Source organism: Delphinapterus leucas, chromosome 4 (genome assembly GCF_059928025.1).
Source record: "Delphinapterus leucas isolate spDelLeu-1000000601 "Yukka" chromosome 4, BTC_Dleu_Yukka2, whole genome shotgun sequence".
NCBI lineage: Eukaryota > Metazoa > Chordata > Mammalia > Artiodactyla > Monodontidae > Delphinapterus > Delphinapterus leucas.
In genome coordinates, this window is record NC_143132.1 from 68,060,873 (window position 1) to 68,076,915 (window position 16,043).

A 16,043-nucleotide genomic window follows, 5' to 3' on the forward strand; every position below is an offset into this window, starting at 1 on the left:
CTTTGTTTGATTTACTTCACTTAATATGAAAATCTCTAAGTCGATCAGCATTGCTGCAAGTGGCATTATTTCATCAAAAAGAGGGATTTTGAATGCAGCCAGAGACATAGGTATTTAGCTCTGCAGGTGTGCCCTGGTCATTCATGTAGCCTATGTTCAATAGGGACTCTAGCTGGTTGTGCTAAAAAGCAGCAATTCTCAAACATGGCAGCACATTAGAATCACTTAGAAAATCTTTCTAAAAAATACTAATGCCAGAGTCCTTGTCACAGAAATTGGGATTTAATTGGTGTGGGATGGCCGTGTGTGTTGGGTTTTTGTTTTTCTGTGGTGATTCCAGTATACAGAGTTCGAAGTCCCTCTTTTTAGAGTAGTGCTTCTCAAACTTTAGTATGCATAAGCATCATGTGAAGGGCTTGTAAAGACATTTTTCTAGATTCTGAAGGTTTGGGGTGGGGTCTGAGAATTCGCATTTCCAGGAAGCTCCCGGCTGAGGCCGAATAGCCCTGTTCTAGACTTTAGAGTGTGTGGTATTGGTTTTCCTGTGTCTGGCACGCCGTGCGTACTCATCAGCTATTGACTGAATGCAGCTATTTGATTCTTGAAATTTAATGTTCATATGAATCGGTTGGATATCATTAAAAATACAGATTCAAATTCTGTAGGTCTGGGGTGGGAGCTGAAAGTCTGCATTTCTAACAAGCTCACAGGTGATGGCAACAACATTTGAGAACAGCAAGGTGTAACAAGATATGTATCGTGTGTAATTTTCTCATCTCATTTCCACCAAGGTGCACTAGGCAGATGACCTTCACCTGGACATCTTTGGTCTACCCTGAATTGGGCACATTTCCTACTATACCCCATTTCTTTCCTTTTCTATCTCATTACAAAAACATATTGGAGTACAAATGAGTGAGAGTGACATTTTTATAGAGATAACATCAAATCCTCTCCAATTTTTAAAATATTAAATATCAAGTAAATATAAAAATTTCATAAACTATGTATAAAGTAAAAAACAATAAGATGTAATTAATACACATGTTTAAAAATATTCTTATATAGAATAATTTTAATTTACAGAAAAGTCGCAAAGATAGTACAGAGTTCTGTGTACCCCTCACCCAGTTAACCCTAATGTCATCATCTTACATAACCCACAGTACATTTGTCAATACTAAGAAATTAACAATGATACTTTGCTATCAACTAAAGGACAAACTTCATTTAGTTCTCTCCAGTTATTCTACTGTTGTCCATTTTGTGTTCCAGGATCCAATCCAGGATACCACATTGCATTTAGTTGTCATGTCTCCTTAGTCTTTGCTGATCTGTGATGGTTTCATATTCTTTGATTTTCATGATCTTGACAATTTTGAGGAATACTGGTCAGATATTTTGTAGGTTGTCCCTCAATTAGGTTTTGTTTGATGCTTTCTCATGGTAAGACTAGGGTTATGGGTTTGGGGGAAGAATAAATAGCACAGAGGTGTAAAGTGCCCTTCTCATCATGTCATATTAGACAGTATATAATATCCACATGATTTATACTGGACTCATTTTATTTTTTATTGATGGACTCATATTTTTTACCTTGTTATAATCTATTACTCTTATTTATTTTGTTGTTCAGATTATGCCAGTTTAGGCTTTATCAGATCAGCTTCTGTGTCCCTTTACAGGCCCTCATCATTTTGTTTTTTGGACACTTCCTTACTTTCTGGCACTACAGGATGGATATTCCAGACTCATCTTGTATTTTCTCTGTCCCAACATAGAATCAGCCAGTTTTCTCCAAGGAGCCCTGGTTCCTTTCATTGGATAATCGTATTTAGACACCAGGATCTGGCAATGAGTGTGCTTGTTGCTACTCAAGTGTCACTGATTCCAGGCCTTCCCAGTGGGTAGAGCTGGAAAATACATGTGTGTATACTAAACCATGTGTATACACATAATTATGTCTCTGTCTCATATCATCTTTCTATATGTATACACACATGTATATATAGAAAACTAAAGGTGCACACACTGAGTTTTCTGACTTTGACCCAGCACCACATTCATTCTAGCCTTCCACCCTTGCTTTTGGAAATTCTTTCTTTGACAATGAGAAACCTGGCTCTCATTATCTACCATTTAGTTACTTCCTTGTTCAATCCTAGTATATACTTATAAAGTAGTTTCAGAATTGTTAACCAGTACTCCTGTAAGAAACAAATTTGCCAACTAAAGTACATTTCTCTTTGTCTTTAGTCTTACAGTTTCCAGTCAAAACAATATTTTCCAAAGTTACTTAGGTCAGCTCCTTTTTTCCCACCTTGAAGTTTATAAGGTTAGATCACACATTATTTCTAATACAATTAGATACATTTGTCACAGTCTGCTTTCCATCCTGGGAATGATCCAACACCCTGGTTGATATAAAATTTGCATATATTAAAGCTCTCTGTGATGTAGTTTTAGGGGTTTTGACAAATGCCATGATTTTATTTTTAAGCAGATCATTGGCAGACTTCATAACTAGCAACATACGTGCAACAAACCTGGCAGCTGATCTTCACACAGGTTAAGAAACAGTAACTTAGATAATCTTCTAAAAACCTCCTCACCAGCATTCATTGAACCTTCATTTATCATCACTGGTTCCCAGAGATTGGTCACGTTCCAGGTAACGTCACTGATGGTTATCTCCAGGAGAGTCTTGAATGATTCTGAGAAAAAAAGCATCCCCACCACTCTGCACTGTCCATCATGGGTTGGAAAGAATGGGAAGGAAGGGACAACAGGGCAGAAGGCAGTACTTGAATCAGCCTCGAGACTGACCCACTAGAGCCTCCAGCCAGCAGTAATAACTCTAAGGCACAGATTTACAAATTGTGAGCCCCCAGACCAACAGTACTGGCATCACCTGGGAAATTGTTGGAAGTGCAAATTCTCAGGCTCCACCTATACTTACTGAATCAGAAACTCTGCAAATGGGGTCCACTAGTGTGTGTTACGAGTCCTTTGGGTGATTCTGTTGCATACTAGAGCTTAAGGACTTCTACTCTTAAGATTAACTAGCCATTTGCCAGTCAGAGCCTTACGGGCACAGTGAGGCTTCATCTTGACTTCTTGCTAAGGCTTTGGGGACACAGAACTGGTCAGCCAGGGACAGGCTGCAAGTGTAGCCAGATGGTTTAACCCTCTGGGTTTAACAGCCCTTTAAGGGCTGGTTTTCTTTTGGTTTTTTTGTTTGTTTTTAATTGTGATCCACCAGAGGATGGAAAATTTGGGGCTTGGATGTCTGGGGCAATATATTCTATCTCTTTGAGTTAGAAAAGTGGTCTTAATAATGATACTAGGGGAGGGGGAAGGGTAAGCTGTGACAAAGTGAGAGAGTGGCATGGACATATATACACTCCCAAACGTAAAATAGATAGCTAGTGGGAAGCAGCCGCATGGCACAGGGAGATCAGCTCGGTGGTTTGTGACCACCTAGAGGGGTGGGATAGGGAGGGTGGGAGGGAGGGAGATGCAAGAGGGAAGAGATATGGGAACATATGTATATGTATAACTGATTCACTTTGTTATAAAGCAGAAACTAACACACCATTGTAAAGCAATTATACTCCAATAAAGATGTTAAAAAAAATAATGATACTAAAACTTTTTTATGCTTTAATTTTTTGTAATTGCAAAATAAAGACCGAAATCACATCAAGACTTCATATATATATATTTTTAGTGATGTCAAGTTTTTAAATTATTTTTTACAATGGTTTGTTATTTCTAATGTGTATAATATCATGTTTGTTTATGTTTTAATAACCATTTATACCTTAAGGAGGTACAAATTCCTGGCCTCCAGTATGAAGTTGTAGTAAGAAAAGTTGGGAGATATTTTCTGATCTAGGTAAACCTCTCATGCCTTTAAGTCCCTATTCTTCACCTCCACCCCCAGGTATGTCTGTGACCTCAAGTACTACTTCTCTTTTCATTATTCCTCTGTTCTAGCCATGCTGGCCTCCCCTTTGTGTCCCTTAGGGCCTTTGCACTTACTGTTGTTTCTGATTGAAATACCCTTCCACCAGATACCTGCATACTAGCCCCCTCACTTCCTTCAAAAGTAGCATTCTCAAAGAGAACTTCTACTTCCCCATCTAAAATTTCACACACACACCACATTCTAAGCACAGAAGCACTGTCACTCCCCATTGTTTATTTTTTCTCTCTGGAATTTACTATCTAACTATATATATACATATATATACGTATATATGTATATTTTTCCCCCTTCCTCTAGTAGAATGTAAGTTCAGCTGGCATAGATTTTTATCTGTTTTTTATACTGCCTGGAACAATAGCTGACAAGTAGTATTTGTTGAATGAATAAATATCTCCAAACGTGCATTTGTGTGACTGACAGTAAGTAGGTATACATGGTAACATTTTTGCTTTATCATTATTACCCAAACTGAGCTGAGAGGCAGCTTGTCTTTTATTCTCCTAAACTGCCTCTGTTCTAATTAAGAGGGATGGGGAAGGACAGTACCTAAGGAGATAAATATTGATTCTTTTTCTGTTTCCTCTTTAGACGGTAGAGCTCACTGCCAGTTAACTTTGTTGCTTTCTGTCTCAGCACCTGCCAGAAGGCAATGGGACAGGATGGTGTGAGATGGGGATTTATAGGTCACATTAAACCAGTGGTTCTCTGGGGAAGATGAAAAAGTCGAGATGGATGGTGGTGATGGTGGCACAACGATGTGAATGTACTTAATGCCACAGCCCTGTACACTTAAAAATGGTTAGAATGGTAAATTTTGTGTTATATGTATTTTACCACAGTTTTAAAAAAAAAAAAAAAACCCAAAACACAGTGGTTCTCAAAGTGTAGTTTCAAACCAGCAGTAGCAGCTTCAACCCAGAATTGTTGATTCCAAAACTGGAGGTAGGTGTGCCTAGTGATTTGCATTTTAACAAGCCATTCTGGTGGTTCTGATGCATACTGAAGTTTGAGAGTCACAGCATTGAATACTTGTTTTAATCCTTAGAGCTATGGAAAACTTTTGAAGAGGTTCATAGAATTTCTTCATGCCCTGATAACTGTATAAAATTACCTTGATCAGAAATTCTGACCACTAGGGGTAAAATTGAAGTGCTCTGGAAATGTTTTGAGGATTAGTGCTTTAAGTAACGTTTCAAGAAACAAACTTAACGCTTAGAGTGCCTGCTGTGTTTCAAGCATCTTGCCAAATGCTCTCACACTTGTTTTCCATTTAACCCTCAAATCAGCCCTGGTGAAGTAAATACTACATTACCTATTATACATTTAAAACAAGCCGAGATCAGTTATAATTTATCTACTTTTCTTACAGTGTATACTTACTGTCACTAGGTGGCACTGGTGGTGTGGTTACTCAGACCCAGGCAAAGCTTTCTGGGACTACCTGCCTAGAAAACTGAAATAAATGAGGCCTTTTATGAAAGAAATCAGACTGCAGACAACCACAGATCTTGATACAAGTAGAGGTTCTAACTTAAGGTATGTCAGAGTTAGGACCTCTGAAAAGTCACTCCTATGAAAAGCAATGAAAACATTACCATAAAGTCTTAAAATCAACTTTTTCAGAACTCTAGGAAATAACCAGAGGCTTGTGACAGTCTGTGTGGCATTTGTCGAAGAAAATGACTTCATGGTAAGAGCAACAAGGCTAATGGAGTTTTAACTGATTCCTGTCTCCTCTTGGCTTCACAGTAGCCTTGAAAACTAATACCTCAAAATTGCAGTAGCTCTAAAAACCTAGCAGACACTGAAGAAGGCAGAATGGATTTGGAACTCCCCCAAACCCCTAGCCCCAGAGGACTGTTACTATTTGGCCTGTGTGGCAGTTCCATGGAAGTGCTCACTCACAGGGCTTGCCTTTTTTTTTTATTAACCTGACTCAGAGCTAATACAATTCGAACAGCTTCTTTCTCACCCACCCCAGAGCATGCCCCCAAATGCACACATAGCCCTCCAGCAAAGGCTGGCAAACTTATTGGTGCAAAAGGCCTTTAAGGAAGTCTCTGTCCAGTTATTAGTGGACTCCTAAGCTGACATAGAGCACAAAACACAACAAAGAATATTGGGGAATACAGAGCATTGGAAATAGAATTGAGAGTCTGGAAATAAACCCTCATATTTATGGACAAATGATTTTCTATAGTGTGTCAAAACAATTCAACAGGGGAAAGAATAGTCTTTTCAACAAATGGTGCTGGGAGAATTGGATATCCATATGCAAAAAAATGAAGTTGGATTCCTTCCACACATACAGATCTAAATGTTAAAGCTAAAACTGTAACGTTCTTAGAAGATAACATAGGAGTAAACCTTTGTAACCTTGTATATGACACCAAAAGCTCAAGCAACAGAAGAAAAAATGGATAAGCTGGACTTCATCAAAATTAAAAATTTATATATTTAAAGGACATCATCAGGGACTTCCCTAGTGGCACAGTGGTTAAGAATCCGCCTGCCAATGCAGGGGACATGGGTTCAAGCCCTGGTCCGGGGAGATCCCACATGCCACAGAGCAACTAAGCCCATGCACCACAACTACTGAGCCTGTGCTCTAGAGCCCGTGAGCCACAACTACTGAGCCTGTGTGCCACAACTACTGAAGCCCACATACCTAGAGCCCATGCTTTGCAACAAGAGAAGCCACCACAACGAGAAGCCTGCACACCGCAATGAAGAGTAACCCCTGCTCGTCGCAACTAGGAAAGCCTGCACGCAGCAACGAAGACCCAACGCAGCCAAAAATAAAAAAATAAATTTATAAAAATAAATAAATAAAGGACATCATCAGGACTTCCCTGGTGGTCCAGTGGGTAAGACTCCACGCTCCCAATGCAGGGGGCCCAGGTTCCATGCCTGGTCAGGGAACTAGATCCCACATGCACGCCACAACTAAGAAACCCATGTGCTGCAACTAAGCCCACGTGCTGCAACAAGAACCAGCACAGTCAAAAATAAATAAATAGGGCTTCCCTGGTGGCGCAGTGGTTGAGAGTCCGCTTGTTGATGCAGGGGACGCGGGTTCGTGCCCCAGTCTGGGAGGATCCCACATGCTGCGGAGCGGCTGGGCCCGTGAGCCATGGCCGCTGAGCCTGGGCCTCCAGAGCCAATGCTCCACAATGGGAGAGGCCACAGCAGTGAGAGGCCCACCTACTGCAAAAAAAATAAAAATAAAGGATGTCATCAACATCATGAAAAGACAACCTGCGAAGTGGAGAAAATATTTACAAATTGTATATCAGACAAGGAACTTGTATCTAGAATATATAAGAATGCTTATAACCCGATAACAAAAAGACAACCAAGTTAAGAAATGAACAAAGAAGCTGAATGAACATTTCTCCAGAGAAGATATACAAAGAGCCAATAAACATGTGAAAATATCCTCATCCTCTTTACCCAGTAGGGAAATGCAAATCAAGACTATGTTGGGAAGGAAGAAATTTTCCTCTACCCTTCTTGGTTCTTGTGGCTGGTCTAAGAATTAAGTTGACATGAGACATAATGAGTTGACATTAACTAACATGTATACATGAGAGAGACCCTGGAAAACTGAATAATTTGCTGAAATGGCTGAAACCCTCACCTTAAATACCATCTTCAGGTAAAGACAAAGAGGATGTTGGAAGTAGGGGTTTGAAACTTCAAAGGGGAGGAAGGCAATTGACATGGAGATGGAATAGCAAATGTTTGGTAAATAAATGTTTGCTGGGCCATGCAGAGACAATGGGAAACAGGATGGACTCTGATGTCCAGGCTGTTTCCACCACCACACTTAGCCCATATTCTTTACAGATATCTCTGATGATAGCTCTCTTCCTGGAATAGACCCTCTATCTACATTTTTTTTAGGAAATTAGGGGAAGGCTAAAGTTTCTTCCTGAGTCTTCTGGGCCTTGATTGTTTTCAGCTAAAATAATCCACATGCCAAAGAAGACATTTTGGGGTGGCAAATTTCGCTTCTCTACGACCACAGTGAGCTACCATGTCACACCCACTAGGATGGCTTTTTAACAACAACAAAAAAACAAGGCAGGATGTAGAGAGGTTGGACCCCTCATACATTGCTGATGGAAATGTAAAATGTAAACACTTGGAAAAGAGTCTTGAAGTTTCTCAAACAAGTAATTCTGTGGAGTTGCCATATGCCCCAGTACTTTCACCTCTTACTATATGCCCCAAAGAAATTAAAATAGATGTTTACTCAAAAGCTTGTACACAAATGTCCATATCAGCATTATTCATAATAACCAAAAAGTGAAAACCACTTAAATGTCCATCAACTGACTAATGTATAAACAAAATTTTGGATATCCATGAAATGGGATAAAATTTATCAGTTAAAAAAATCAAGTACTGAGTACTTCCCTGGTGGTCCAGTGGTTAAGAATCCGCCTTCTGATGCAGGGAACGCAGGTTCAATCCCTGGTCAGGGAACTAAGATCCCATATGCCGTGGGGCAACTAAGCCCATGCCCTGCAACTACTGAGCCTGTGTGCTCTAGAGCCTGTGTGCCACAACTAGAGAGAAGCACGTGCGCCACAATGAAAGATTCTGCATGCTGCAATGAAGATCCCATGTGCGGCAACTAAGACCAGACACAGCCAAATAAATGAATAAATAAATAAATAAATAAATATTTTCAAAAAATCAAGTACTGATAAATGCTACAACATGGACAAACTTTGAAAACATGCTAAGTGAAAGAAGCCAGTTAAAAAGACCACATATTGTGTGATTTCATTTATATAATTAAATACTGTAGTAGTGATAAGTACATAACTTTGTGTATATAGAAAAAACTACTGAATTGTACACTTTATTTTTTATTTAGTATATATATTTAAAATTTTTTTACTTTATATTGGAGTATAGTTGATTTACAATGTTTTGTTTCAGGTATACAACAAAATGATTCAGTTATACATACCTCTGTTCTTTATCAGATTTTTTTCCCATTTAGGTCATTATAGAATATTGAGGAGAGTTCCTTGTGCTATACAGTAGGTCCTTGTTGATTATCTATTTTATATATAGTAGTGTGTATATATTAATCCCAAACTCCTAATTTATCCCTCCCCTCCACCTTTCCCCTTTCGTAACCATAAGTTTGTTTTCTAAGTCTGTGATGCTATTCCTGTTTCGTAAATAAGTTCGTTTGTATCATTTCTTTACATTCCACATCTAAGTGATATATGATATTTGTCTTTCTCTGTCTGACTTACTTCACATAGTATGATAATCTTTAGGTCCAGCCATGTTGTAGCAAACGGCATTATTTCATTTTTTTTTTATGGCTAGTATTCCATCATGTATATATACCACTTCTTTTTTTTTTTTTTTGCGGTACACAGGCCTCTCACTGTTGTGGCCTCTCCCGTTGCGGAGCACAGGCTCCAGACGCGCAGGCTCGGCGGCCATGGCTCACCGGCCCAGCCGCTCCGCAACACGTGGGATCTTCCCGGACCGGGGCACGAACCCGTGTCCCCTGCATTGGCAGGTGGACTCTCAACCACAGAGCCACCAGGGAAGCCCTACCACTTCTTTATCCATTCATCTGTCATTGGACATTTAGGTTGCTTCCGTGTGTTGGCTATTGTAAATGGTGCTGCATTGAACATTGGGATGCATGTATCTTCAAATTGTGGTTTTTCTCTGTATATGCCCAGAAGTGGGATATGTGGATCACACAGTAGCTCTATTTTTACTTTTTAAAGGAAACTCCATACCTTTCTCCATAGTGGCTGTACCAATTTACATTCCCACCAACAGTGTAGGAGGCTTCCCTTTTCTCCACACCCTCTCCAGCATTTATTGTTTGTAGACTTTTTGATGGTGGCCATTCTGACTGGTGTGAGGTGATACCTCACTGGAGTTTGGATTTGCATTTCTCTAATAATTAGCGATGTTGAGCATCTTTTTATGTGCTTTTTGGCCATCTGTATGTCTTCTTGGAGAAACGTCTATTTAGGTCTTCTGCCCAGTTTTTGATTGAGTTGTTTGTTTTTCTGGTACAGTAAGTCCCCTACATACGAAACTTCAAGTTGCGAGCTTTCAAAGATACAAACGTGCATTCGCATGTACAGTCACGTAAGTTGGTTCATGTGTCTGGCGTTCATTGTCACATGCGTGCATCCTGTACAAGTGGTTGTGCTTTTATGTACTGTACAGTACTATACAGAGTACAGTAGTACAGTATCTTTATTTCAAGCTAGATCTGCAAGAGAATGACTTCATTGAACTCCTTGCTATGCAACACGAGGAGCTTACTAATGAGGACCTGATGGAATTGGAGGCCGAGAGAAAGTACGAAGAGAGACAAGAGGAAGAAGAAGTAACTGAAGAACTGAAGAGATTCATGATGCAGGAAATGACAAGGGGATTTTCTTTATTTGAGGAGGCACAGGACCCGAACGTAGAATGGTACAGAAATGTTGCAGCAGCTGTTCAGAATGCAGTCCAGTGCTACTGTGTCATCTATGACAAGAAAAGAAGAGCTACTACCCAGACATCACTGGATCGTTTTTTCAAGAGTGTAGATAGAATTGAATCCAGCAAGGAACCAGAACCTGTGCCATCAATGTCAGGCATGAGTGAAATTGCAGCTTGCCCTGTCTCCTATTGCTGATGACCCTTCAGCTCTACCATTTCCCACCTCCTCTCCCTCCTCTAGTCAGTAAGTCTTCTTGCCTTTTCTCTTGATGCCAGCCCGTGTATGCCAGCTGTTGTGCTGTACTACTCTACTTTTCAAGGTACTGTACCGTGAGATTAAAAATGATTTCTTTATTTTTTGTGTTTGTTTTTTATGTATTATTTGTATGAAAAGTATTATAAACCTTTTACAGTACAGTACTATATAGCCAATTGTGTTAGTTGGGTATCTAGGCTAACTTTGTTGGACTTACAAACAAATTGGACTTACGAATGCACTCTTGGAATGGAACTCGTTCGTATGTAGGGAACTTACACTGAGCTGCATGAGCTGTTTGTATATTTTGGAGATTAATCCCTTGTCGGTTGCATTGTTTGCAGATATTTTCTCCTGTTCTGTGGGTTGTCTTTTTATTTTGCTTATGGTTTTCTTTGCTGTGCAAAGCTTATAAGTTTAATTAGGTCCCATTTGTTTATTATTATTATAATTTTTTAAACAAAGTGTTGGGGGTAGGAGTTTATTAATTATTTATTTTTGCTGTGTTGGGTCTTCGTTTCTGTGCGGGGGCCACTCTTCATGTCTGTGCACAGGCCTTTCACTATTGTGGCTTCTCTTGCTGAGGAGCACGGTCTCCAGACGCGCAGGCTCAGTAGTTGTGGCTCACGGGCCTAGTTGCTCTGTGGCATGTGGGATCTTCCCAGACCAGGGCTCGAACCCGTGTCCCCTGCATTAACAGGCAGATTCTCAACCACTGCGCCACCAGGAAAGCCCTATTATTGTTTTTATTTTCATTACTCTAGGAGGTGAATCCAAAAAGGTATTACTGCGATTTATGTCAAAGAGTGTTCTGCCTATGTTTTCCTCTAAGAGTTCTATAGTATCCAGTTTTACATTTAGGTCTTTAATCTATTTTGAGTTTATTTTTGTGTATGGTGTTAGGGAATGTTCTAATTTCATTCTTTTACATGTAGCTGTCCCAGCACCACTTCTTGAAGAGACTGTCTTTTCTCCGTTGTATATTCTTGCCTCCTCTGTCATAGATTAATTGACCATAGGTGCGTGGGTTTATTTCTGGGCTTTCTGTCCTGTTCCTTGATCTATATTTCTGTTTTTATGCCAGTACCATATTGTTTTAATTACTGTAACTTTGTAGTATAGTCTGAAGTCAAGGAACCTGATTCCTCCAGCTCCATTTTTCTTTCTTAAGATTGCTTTGGCTATTTGGGGTCTTTTGTGTTTCCATACAAATTTAAAAATTTTTTGTTCTAGTTCTGTGAAAAGTGACACTGGTAATTTGAAACAGATTGCACTGAATCTTTAGATTGCCTTGGATACGATAGACATTTTGACAACGTTGATTCTTCCAATCCAAGAACATGGTATATCTTTCCATCTGTTTGTGTCATCTTTGATTTTTTTCAAGGGTGCCTTATAATTTTTGGAGTATAGGTCTTTTGTCTCCTTAGGTAGGTTTATTCCTAGGTATTTTATTCTTTTTGATGCAGTGGTAAATGAGATTGTTTCCTTAATTTCTCTTTCATTGTTAGTCTATAGAAATGCAGCAGATTTCTGCGTATTAATTTTGTATCCTGCAACTTTACCAAATTCATTGATGAGCTCTAGTAGTTTTCTGGTAGCATCTTTAGGATTTTCTGTGTATAGTGTCTTATCATCTGCAAACAGTGACAATTTTATTTCTTCCTTCCAATTTGGATTCCTTTTATTTCTTTTTCTTCTCTGATTGCTGTGGCTAGGACTTCCAAAACTATGTTGAATAAAAGTGGCTAGAGTGGACATCCTTGCCTTGTTCCTGATCTTAGAGGGAATGCCTGCAGCTTTTCACTGTTGGGTATGATGTTTGCTGTGGGTTTGTCGTATATGGCCTTTATTATGTTGAGGTAGGTTCCCTCTATCCCCACTTTCTGGAGAGTTTTTATCGTAAACTGGTGTTGAATTTTGTCGAAAGCTTTTTCTGCATCTATAGAGATGATCATACGGTTTTTATTCTTCAGTTTGTTAATGTGGTGTATCACACTGGTTGATTTGTGGATATTGAAAAATGCTTGCATCCCAGGGATAAATCCCATTTGAACATGACATATGATCCTTTTAATGTATTGTTGGATTTGGTTTGGTGGTATTTTGTTGAGGATTTTTGCATGTATGTTCATCAGGGATATTGGCCTGTAATTTTCTTTTTTGTGTGATATCTTTGTCTGTTTTTGGTATCAGGGTGATGGTGGCCTTATAGAATGAGTCTGGGAGTGTTCCTTCCTCTGCAATTTTTTGGAACAGTTTCAGAAGAATAGGTGTTAACTCTTCTCTAAATGTTTGATAGAATTCGCCTGTGAAGCCATCTGGTCCTGGACTTTTCGTTTGTTGGAATTTTTAAATCACAGTTTCAATTTCAGTACTTGTGATTGGTCTGTTCATATTTTCTATTTCTTCCTGGTTTAGTCTTAGGAGACTGTACTTTCTAAGAATTTGTCCATTTCTTCTAGTTTGTCCATTTTATTGGCATATAGTTGCTTGTAGTAGTCTCTTATGATCCTTTGTATTTCTGTGGATTCAGTAGTAACTTCTGTTTCATGTCCACTTGAGAAGAGTGTGTATTCTGCTGGCTTCAGATGGAATGCTCTATATGTAACAAGTAATTCCATTTGGTCTAATGTGTCATTTAAGATCTGTGTTTCCTTATTGATTTTCTGTCTGGATGATCTGTCCAGTGATGTAAGTGGGGTGTTAAAGTCCCTTACTGTTATTGTGTTACTGTTGATTTCTCCTTTTATATCTGTTAATATTCACCTTGTATATTAAGGTACTTCTATGTTGTGTGCATATATATTTACAATTGTTATATCTTCTTCTTGGATTGATCCCTTGATTATTATATAGTGTCCTTCTTTGTCTCTTGTAACAGTCTTTATTTTAAAGTCTATTCTGTCTGATATGAATATTGCTACTCCAGCTTTCTTTTGATTTGCATGGAATACCTTTTTCCATCCCCTCACTTTCAGTATGTATGTGTCCCTAGATCTGAAGTGGGTCTCTTGTAGACAGCATATATACAGGTCTTGTTTTTGTATCCATTCAGCCAGTCTATGTCTTTTGTTTGGATCATTTAATTTGTTTACATTTAAGATAATTGTCAATATATATGTTCTTATTGCCATTTTGTAAATTGTTTTGGGTTTGTTTTTGTAGGTGTTTTCTCTTCCCTTTCTCTTTTGTTCTGTTCTCTAGTGATTTGATGACTAATGTTAGTGTTGTGTTTGGATTCCTTTTCTTTTTTGTGTGTATCTATTGTAGATTTTCAGTTTGCAGTTACCATGAGGTTTTGATGTAGCAGTCTCTCTCTCTCTCCCTCTGCTCTCCTCTATCTCTCTCTCTATATATATACATACATACATATATATATATACACACACACACACACACACCCATATATATATATATGATTGTTTTAAGTTGCTGGTCTCTGAATTTCAAATGCATTTCCAATATCCTGCATTTTTTGTACTCTCCTCTTCTATCAATTGTTGGGTTTTGTTTTTGTTTTTTGCAGTATGCGGGCCTCTCACTGCTGTGGCCTCTCCCGTTGCGGAGCACAGGCTCCAGACGCGCAGGCTCAGCGGCCATGGCTTACGGGCCCAGCCGCTCCGCGGCATGTGGGATCTTCCCGGACCGGGGCACGAACCCGTGTCCCCTGCATCAGCAGGCGGACTCTGAACCACTGCACCACCAGGGAAGCCCCGATTGTTGGTTTTGATATCATATTTGTGTGTGGATGATTTCCTACCTTTACTGTATGTTTGCCTCTACTGGTGAGGTTTCCCATTGGTAATTTTCTTGCTACTAGATGTGGGCTTTTCTGCCGAGAAGTTCCTTTAGCATTTGTCATAAAGCTGGTCTGTTGGTGCTGAATTCTTTTAGATTTTGCTTGTCTGTAAAGCTTTTGATTTCTCCATCAAATCTGAATGAGAGCCTTGATAGGTAGATTATTCTTGGTTGTAGGTTTTTCCCCTTTCATCACCTTAAATATATCATCACTCCCTTCTGGCCTGCAGAGTTTCTGCTGAAAAATCAGTTGATAACCTTACAGGAGTTCCCTTGTATATTATTTGTTGCCTTTCCCTCATTGCTTTTAATATTTTCTCTTTGTCTTTAATTTTTGTCAGTTTCCTTACTATGTTTCTCAGCATGTTCCTCCTTGGGTTTAATCCTGTATGGGATTCTCTGCACTTACTGGACTTCGATGACTGTTTCCTTTCCCATGTTAGGGAATTTTTCAGCTATTATCTCTTCAAATATTTTCTCAGGCCCTTTCTCTCTTCTTCTTGGACTCCTATAATGCAAATGTTGGTGCGTTAAATGTTGTCCCAGAGGTCTCTTAAACTGTCCTCGTTTCTTTTCATTGTTTTTTTCTTTATTCTGTTCAGCAGCAGTGATTTCCACATTTCTGTCTTCCAGCTCACTTATCCGTTCTTCTGCCTCATTTATTCTGCTATTGATTTCTTTTAGTGTATTTTTCATTTCAGTTATTGTATTGTTCATCTCTGTTTGTTCTTTGTATCTTCTAACTCTTTGTTAAACATCTCTTATATCTTCTCAGTCTGTGCCTCCATTCTTTTTCTGAGATCTTGGATCATCTTTGCTATCATTACCCTGAATTCTTTTTCTGGAAGGTTGCCTATCTCCACTTAATTTCATTGTTTTTCTGGGGTTTTACCTTGTTCCTTCATCTGGAATATACTCCTTTGTTGTCTCATTTTATCTAACTTTCTGTGATTGCGGTTTCCACAGGCTGCAGGGTTGTACTTCCTCTTGCTTCTGGTGTCTGCCCCTGGTGGGTGAGGCTGGTCTAAGAGGCTTGTGCAGGCTTTCTGGTGGGAGGGACTGATGCCTGCCTACTGGTGGGTGGAGCTGAGTCTTGTCCCTTGTTGGGCAGGCCTGTGTCAAGAGGTGTGTTTAGAGGTGGCCATGGGCTCAGGAAGATTTTAGACAGCCTGTCTACCAATGGGCGGGGCTGTGTTCCCACCCTGTTAGTTGTTTGGCCCGGGGCATCCCAGCACTTGCACCTACCGACTGTTGGGTTGGGCCAGGTCTTGTTGTCTAAATGGTGGCCTCCAGGAGAGCTCACACTAATGAGTACTCCCTGGTATCTCTGCCACCAGTGTCCTTATCCCCACAGTAAGCCACAGCTGCCCCCCACCTCCACAGGAGACCCTCCAAGACCAGCAGGTAGGTCTGGACCAGGCTCCTATGAAGTTACTGCCTTTTCCTGGGTCCTGGTGTGCACGAGACCTGTGTGCATCCTCTAAGAGTGGCATTTCTGTTTCCACCAGT

General features: G+C 39.7%; 1 protein-coding gene across 2 annotated transcripts in view; it reads left to right on the forward strand.

Moving 5' to 3' along the window:
- The window catches only part of FAM162A (family with sequence similarity 162 member A), a 37,944-nt gene that overhangs the window by 9,319 nt on the left and 12,582 nt on the right, over positions 1-16,043 (forward strand). The window contains exon 1 of one of the 2 annotated variants that reach the window (XM_022567081.3): positions 3,549-10,797. The exons of the other annotated variant lie outside the window; for it this stretch is intronic. Within the exon in view, the coding sequence (XP_022422789.1) occupies positions 10,761-10,797 (37 nt within the window). The 5' untranslated portion in view covers positions 3,549-10,760. Of the gene's footprint in view, positions 1-3,548; positions 10,798-16,043 lie in introns of those variants that run through there. 2 annotated transcript variants of the gene reach the window in all.